This window comes from Labeo rohita, chromosome 8, assembly GCF_022985175.1.
Source record: "Labeo rohita strain BAU-BD-2019 chromosome 8, IGBB_LRoh.1.0, whole genome shotgun sequence".
In the NCBI taxonomy this organism is placed as follows: domain Eukaryota; kingdom Metazoa; phylum Chordata; class Actinopteri; order Cypriniformes; family Cyprinidae; genus Labeo; species Labeo rohita.
The window spans coordinates 17,723,625-17,731,568 of NC_066876.1; the positions used below are offsets into that span (position 1 = coordinate 17,723,625).

The 7,944-nt window shown below is 37.4% G+C and overlaps 1 protein-coding gene across 2 annotated transcripts; it reads right to left on the reverse strand.

The window, feature by feature from the left end:
* Positions 1–328: 328 nt before the first annotated feature.
* On the reverse strand, positions 329–7,207 carry LOC127170292 (cytochrome P450 1A1). 2 transcript variants are annotated; one of them, XM_051118153.1, is made up of 7 exons: positions 7,139–7,207; positions 3,723–4,600; positions 3,515–3,641; positions 3,347–3,436; positions 3,113–3,236; positions 1,941–2,027; positions 329–1,864 (listed from the first exon to the last, which is right to left on the reverse strand). In XM_051118153.1, exons 2-7 carry the CDS (start codon positions 4,545–4,547, stop codon positions 1,552–1,554), a joined length of 1,566 nt encoding a protein of 521 aa, XP_050974110.1. In that variant the 5' UTR covers positions 4,548–4,600; positions 7,139–7,207; the 3' UTR covers positions 329–1,551. The 2 variants fall into 2 exon arrangements, with proteins under 2 accessions (XP_050974110.1, XP_050974111.1); XM_051118154.1 differs by having other exon boundaries at positions 3,723–4,603; positions 7,139–7,202.
* Positions 7,208–7,944: the final 737 nt, after the last annotated feature.

The window sequence follows — 7,944 nt, forward strand, 5'->3', positions numbered from 1 at the left end:
ACAATAGAATAGAACAGAATAGAATAGAGTGGAATAATTTTATTAATTTATTATTGTCACTGTCACCAGCTATGTCGTAGTCAACTACATTTCCCAGAATCCTCCTTGGCTATCACCAGCTTACTCTGCTCAATCACAACACCTGTTTGCTATCAGTCTCATCAGTTCTCCTATATAAGCATTTACTCTTCAGGCAGCATTTGTGCATGAAGGCACCTCATGAAACTGATGTATAACTCAGACATGCTTATGTTATACCATTGTCTAGTTCACATTCTCTATTGTTCATAACAAACAGAAATTTCAAATATGGCACCTGTAAATAAAATAATATCATACATACAGTTTAATTCGTTTTGTGTCAAATGAATGAGGAAAATACAGTGCCTTGAATATTTCTGAAATATGAAAATGTAAATGAACAAATAGCATTTTTAATGACTTTTGCTTTTAAATCCATAGGGCAGTAATGTTTTATTTAGTTCTAACCGGTAACTCTGGAACTAGCTTTATTACTCAGAACCTATTTGTTTTTAATATGTGAGTTTAGGCATACATCAAAATAATGAATATTTAAAAAAAGAAAAATAAAAAAAAAATGAATGAAATGCTAGAAATGCTATAAATGTTATAACTAAAGGCAGTTAAACTGAAAAGACATAGTGAAATTTGTCTACTCTGGCAATATTGCCAAAAAGAACATCTTTAAAAAAAAAAATCAAGACACAATACTGTGACATTTATTAGTAACACTAACATAACACATTGTTTCAGGTAGTCATGTAGTTTTTCCCCAGTTTAAATCAATCAATCTGTGATTAAAGTCTTGATTTTTAGATGTGTATATGATGTGTAATCATATACAAATAGTCACAATGAAAGTTAAGTTATTCATTAAGCAGTCATATATATACAAAAACAATGTCCCTGCTGAGAGAGCTGATACGAGACCACATTTGCAGGACCTATTAATTGTAGTACTTTAGACATTAAGCACCTGCTTAATGAGAGAATCAGGTCATGAAGAGAATTAAACAACAAAAACATTATTCAGGTAAAAAAAAAAAAAAACTGATCTAGAATGATATTGAATGTCGAGAAACACCTTGATAAATGTGCTGATACAGTGATAAACTACAGTAGTCAACATTTAAAGTCGATCAGAAAAGTTAATTAAAGTTAGTTATTGTTTAGGTTTTAGGACAACTTTAATAAAAGGTTTTGATCCACTTCAAATGTTGACTACTATATGTTTGGAAGCAAAAATATGTTATTAGCATCAGCATTGAAGTTTTGAAAGGAAGAACCCATGCAAACATGCATGTGCATATGAAAACATAGATGTATGAACATGATAAAGGTGATAAAGACACATTGCAGACTCTGGGTTATATGCTTAGCTGTTCAGCATGGTTGAAATAATAAACTACAGTAAATATTTACAAGAATTAAATGCATCAGATGCTTTGACCTGCTTCACAGTCAAACAGAGTCAGCAATATTTGGCATTGCAAGCCAATGGCAAGCTTTTCACCTCAGAATGGATTCATATCACAACGTGGTGCTGGGGAATTCGAAGCCGGTCTGCGGCGTAACACGCAGCAGACATCGCTTGTGCTTCATGGTAAGCCCATACTCTGGTGTCATATCCAGCGTTTCTCCTGGCATTCCACTGAACTTCAACCTCTGAAGAAGGATGGCCAGGAACAGGAAGACCTCGGCACGTCCGATGGACTCTCCGAGGCAGCGTCGCTTCCCCAGGCCGAAAACCAGCACCTTTTCTCCTTCCGTTTTGTTCAGGTCTGTACCATCCGCGGTGAGGAATCGGTCCAGGTTGAAGCACGACGGATCCTTCCACAGCTCTCTGCACATAGAGACAGACGTTTCAACTGTTTAAAAGTGCATTGCACCAAGCATATTGGAATCAATGGGAAACTTACGGGTCATGGTTGACTTGCCACTGGTTTACAAACACACAGGTGTCTTTGGGAATGAAATATCCATTAAGTGATGTGTCCTTAGATGTACTGAAAGAGAAAAAAACCCAAGCAGTCATTGGCATGGGCATCTTTGGTAAACTCTGCAACTTTGTTTACAGGTGTCCATCTTTGGTAACTCAATTTGCATGTGGTTTTCTTTAATGCAAGAATGCTGTTGTTGAAGGGGTCCTATTATGCTCTTTTACAATATCTTGATTTTGTTTTGGGGGTGTACTAGAACATGCTTTCATGCTTGGGGGTTCGAAAAATGCATTATTTTTTACATAATTTATATTATTACAGTACCTTTCTCCCCAGCCTAGCACAAATGGCTCGATTAGTTCCGGGTTTGATGAAGGCCTGCCTTTCGATAAACTGAATGTGTTGTGATTGGTGAACAGCTTAGATGATGTTTCAGTACTTGCACTCCCCTTGCCAAAGCAGCAAAGTCTGCTTTATTATAGTTAAGGATATATTAAGGTATAGTTGACGCTACAGCAGTGTTGGGTCCTATCGTCAGCCTGTGAGCTCGCTGATACATGATATTATCGTGCTAATTTATTTAATTATTTACATACTTTGTTTCATTGCCCAAAACCAGCTCCAGCATAAGGCTAAAAGCAGCCTAATGTTTTTAATATGACTTAATTTGTATTTAACATGACAACAATTGAATAAAAACATTGTAAGTTACTAATTATAATGCTTATAATGCTACAGAAAATGAGTAAAGAACATTAACATTATCAGAAAACATCATCACTGATTAGCCTAGCCTAGTCTAGTGCAAGTTTATGTATCTTAAAAAACACTGCTAATCCCCCACCTCGTCCCTACCCACCCCCCCCAACCATTCTAATTTTTTACAGGCGGTTTATTTAACGCAATTTATTTTAATGATATTCTAATGGGCTGCGTTGTGACATCACAACACCCGGAAAACAACGCTGTAGTCCAAACAAACCGTTTGTTGTAGTTCTTCAAAAGGATTTTTTAAAACTAAAAAAAATCTCCCTTTGGAGTGGACTTTGAGATTTGTAACTTTGTCGATATTTTTTATGCCCAAACATACACACCACACACTGACTAAAATTCAAAAAGTCAAAAAGCATAATAGGACCCCTTTAACTCACCAATGAGGAATGGTGAATGGAAGGAACGATGAATGACGGAACATCTCCAGAATGAAGGCCTCAAGAAGTGGCAGATTTGTTCTGTCTGACAAATGTGGCGTACGGTCCATTCCGATCTTTTCATCTAGAAAGTTTTAAATGCCATTTTTAAGACTGGAAAATTTGAAAACCAGCTTCAGTGCAGTAAATCCACCTAGACTCTTAAAAATAAAGGTTCAGCAGAGAGATACTCACTCAGCTCTCTTTGCAGTCGTTCCTGGATCTCAGGGTAGTTAACTAGATAGACAATAGCCCAAGACAGAGCAGTACTGATAGTGTCAAAACCTGTCAATGAACGAAGCCACACTTTAACATCATGCAATGTCTGGAAAGAGAAAATCATTCAGTTTTCCCAGCACTCACCAGCTCCGAAGAGGTCATTGACAATTCCAACAACCTTCTCATCAGACACTTGAACATTGGAGTTCGCATCCAGTTTCCGGTCTTCGCAATGGTTAATGAGTGAGTCGGTGATGTCACGGATGTTGTCCTGCATCAAAATTCACATTTGTTGAGCTACATGGAGCATAAAAGAGAAACTGATCTATCTGACATGTCTGAGAGCCCCCACCTTGTCGAAGGTGTCATAATGGTCTATGACGATCTTGTTCACAAACTTGTCGAATTGAGCATTGAGGTCCAGGAACTTCCTCATCATTTTGTTGGGCAGGATGCGCAGGAAAGGGATGAAATCCAAAGGGTTGCCGCTACCCACGATCTTCACAAACTCATCGCTCAGGTTGACCAAACTCAGCAGCTCGTCATCGTCGTGGCTGTAGCGGCGGCCGAAGCATATTCCACAGATCACATTGGCCACTGACACTACGATATGGCGGAAAGGATCAAAGCACCCGTCTGCCTTCATGACTTTGTGAAGCCTTTCAATCAAATAAAGACCTTCCTTGCTGATGTGCTCCTCAAGAGCGCATGAATACTCTGAGCTTTTGCCTCGCACCGTTGAAAATGTTCGTAGTGCGCTTATGGCCAGCTTGCGCCGGGTGCGCCAGACTCCCACCTGATCCGTGCTGAAGGCCAGGCTCTTGCCGTTACTGATGAACCTCAAGCTGTATAGATCCGGACGTCCAGCGAACTCTTCACCCTGTTTGAGGAGGGCTTGATGGATCACATCTTTTCCACTGAGCACCACTACGGGACGCATGCCGATCTGGATCTGGAAGACAGGGCCGTAGTCCTTACTCATGGCAGTCAGGCTCAAATGTGGGTTGTTTCCCATTTTCAGGACATTTCCGATGATGGGAAGAGGCTTTGGTCCTGGCAGCTTCTGAAGCCCTTCTGGGATCTTAGTACGCATGAGGCGCATGAGAAGATACACCAAACATACTGTGATGATGGCCAAAAGGCTCTCGGACACAGAAATTGAGCTCAACAGAGGCATCGTTTTCTTTCTTTATTCTGTTTCTCTCAGTAATCAGACAATGAACAGGTTACCTGCTTAAAACAAAAGAGAGATATAAAAGACTAATAACTTTAGAGAACAAGAAACAGTATAGTAACACGTCTTACACAAAAACGCACACACACACACACACACACACACACACACACACACACACACACACACACATATATATATATTATCTGGTCCTCTTAAAATTTGGAAGATAATGGTTCTGATGAACAAAAACACATGACATATTGCAGCGTGACATTATTTATTTAACAAAATTAAAGCCAAGATGGAAAAGCCATGTGTAACAAAGTTAGGACACCCTATGATTTAATTGCCTGTAGATCCACTTTTAGCTGCAATAACTTGAAGCATTAATTTTCTGTATGACTTTGTCTGTCTCTCACATTGTTCTGGAGGAATTTTTGCCCACTTTTCTTTACAAAATTTCTCCAGTTTATTGAGGTTTGTGGGCATTTGTTTGTGCACAGCTTTCACCACAGCATTTCAGTCAGAATGAGGTCTGGACTTTGACTGGGCTATTGCAACACCTTGATCATTTTCTTTTTAGCCATTCTGCTGTAGATTTGCTTTTGTGCTTGGGATCATTGTCCTGTTGCATGACTCGATTTTGGCCCAACTTTAGCTGTTGGATGGTTGGCCTCACATTTGACTCTAGAATATTTTGGTATACAGAAGAGTTCATGGTCTATTCAGTGACTCAGAGGTGCCCAGGTCCTGTACAAAACAAGCATGCTTGACTTTTGGTATGACGTGTTTGTGCAGATATGGTATTTAGGTTTTCACCAAACGTAGCACTGTGCATTATGGCCAGTGTTGCCAAGTCTACAGTTTTCCAGCGGAATTGGGCTACTTTAACACTGTTGCCATGGGTTAAATCGATCACAATGTCATATTTAACCCCTGAAATGTGAATTTACCAGGGGAACCCTGACCAAAAAATGTGTATTTTTTCCGCCAGAACACGATTTTTAATGGGGGTCCCCGCCTTGAAACGCCATAGTTTTGGGCTACTTTTGAATAGCAATTGGGTGGGTTTTGTTGTGAAAACCTGGTACCCCGATTATGGCCAAATGTCTCCACTTTGGTCTCATCTGTTCAAAGGACATTAATCTAGAAGTCTTATGGTTTTGTTCATATGCAACTTTGCAAACCTAAACCACGTTGCCATGCTTTTATTTTTTTAGAGAGAAGACGCTTTCTTCTCTCAGGCCTTCCAAACATGCCATACTTGTTCCATATTCTTCTAACTGTACTGTCATGAACTTTATCATTTAACATGTTAACTGAGGCCTGTAGAGTCTGAGGTGTAGTTCTTGGGTTGTCTGCTATTTCTCTGAGCATTACACGGTCTGACCTTGGGGTGAATTTGTGGGGACGTCCACTCCTGGAAGGAGAGGTGTCTGTTTTGAATATCTTCCACTTGTGAAACTTCCTCACTGCAGAATGACGTACATAAGATTGTTTGGAAATGGCTGTATTATTCTTCCCAGATTGATGGTCACAACAATGGCTTCTCTAAGATCATTGCTGATGACTTTTCTCTTTGGCATTGTGTTAACACATACCTAAAGGATCCAGACCAGAAAACTGCCAAAACTTTTGCTTTTATGGAGGTGATCACACTTGCTGATGATCAGTTAATTAAATGTATTTGATTAGCAGTGCCTGACCGTTACCCTTTTAATTCCCATGTTAACTGTAAGGGTGTCCTAACTTTGTCACACATGGCTTTTCCATTTTGGGTTTACTTTTGTTAACTAAATAGAAACACTAAAAAAAAAAAAAAAAAAAAAAAAAAAAAAAACATATAATAAATAAAGTGCTTTACTATTCTTTTCTGCCTTTCTTGTACAACAGTAAATTCGAACAATTTATGGATAAAAACAATAATCATATTTTGGCATTCAAAAGACTGTGACTAAAAATCTTACACAGACACCAGATATAATTTTTGATATTTTTTTTTACTAGTGGGTGCAGGACACTATAGTTAATTTATGTAAGTGAGGATAGCAAAACAAAGTAAATTGTGACATATCATAACCAAAAATTATTCATACAGTGGACTACCAGTAAAATTGATAAAAATTTGTGAGCAAAAATTTGATTTGACACTTTAACCTGACCATGTTTTGTTACATACCTTTCTATCAAAGTTATCTAACATTATCAAGATGAATTTGTTTTGAGTTTAACTCATAAATTCTAGTCATATTTTATTAACATTTTCTAAACTATAGCAAATAAACTGTGATAATGTGAGAAATGTTAAGGGTGTCTGAATAAATGTTGTTTTGTATATAGTTTTTTTTTTTTAATATATATTATTATATTTATTGTCATATTTAGATGTAAAACCACAAAGGATTTTTGACCATGCACATCAGTGGTACAATATTACATAAATGAAGTCAGGAGACAGGAAGGAAAGTTCATATTTTTGTAAAAAAAAAAAAAAAAAAAAAAAAAAAAAGAAAAAAAAAAAAGAGGAAAAGTTAAATTGACATCTGCACATGTGCTAATTTAAAAGAAAAAAGCATTAACATCACACTTACCGAGATCAGACGAATATTTATCCTCTTCTTAGTTTAATCTGTCTGTCTAGAGTCAATTAAGTCCAGAGTACTGCACTATTCCAGCGGGAAAAACTTTTATACAGAAGAGCTCGTCGTGATTGGTTGCACTTCACATGACGTCATAAAACTCAATAAACGCATAAACAGAAGCTTGAATGATAAGAACCTCTAAAAAATGTATATATAAATATTTAAAATGCAGTATTTTATTAGTTTATATTTAATAGACTTAAGTCTATCTATCTATCTATCTATCTATCTATTGGTGTTTTTGACGTGCTGTGATAATATCATTTTATGAAACAGCTGTCCGTTTTTAGAAAATACCATCAACTGGAAAATAAATGCACAATGCTCCATATTTTTAATATAACGTACAATATGCATTGTGCATTTATTTCTTAATATGTATTTCCCTGGACAACAGGTTTAATAGAAATATGTACATTTCCAAAAAAAAGGGAAGAAAGAAGATGCTTTAACATGCTTCTTGATGTTTATTTATATAATGAAACTGTTTTTATATACTGACAGAGTTAAGTGCCATAAACACGTCTTCATAGATCTCATTCAGTGTTTGGACAGCTGAGGCTGTCAGAATGAAGTAACAGTGTGACCTTCAAATGCACTGCATGTCAGCAGTAAAGTGCGTACATGCATAGAGACTGACCCGCTACATAAGTTACACTAAACCCGAACTGAGCTGATTGTTTGTTCTGCGGTAGGTTTCTATTGTAAAAATCTCGCGACCTCGGACTGTTATCACGATTAGAAACACGCAAAGA

What these genes read in the sequence shown, in the direction of transcription:
- LOC127170292 (XM_051118153.1), bottom strand. Translation starts at nt 4,547, where the DNA reads ATGCCTCTGTTGAGCTCAATTTCTGTGTCCGAGAGCCTTTTGGCCATC. An exon ending in ATTATGACACCTTCGACAAG is followed by an intron (nt 3,642 to 3,722) that starts GTGGGGGCTCTC and finishes ATTTTGATGCAG; the next exon opens with GACAACATCCGTGACATCAC. An exon ending in TGGCAAGTCAACCATGACCC is followed by an intron (nt 1,865 to 1,940) that starts GTAAGTTTCCCA and finishes CTCTATGTGCAG; the next exon opens with AGAGCTGTGGAAGGATCCGT.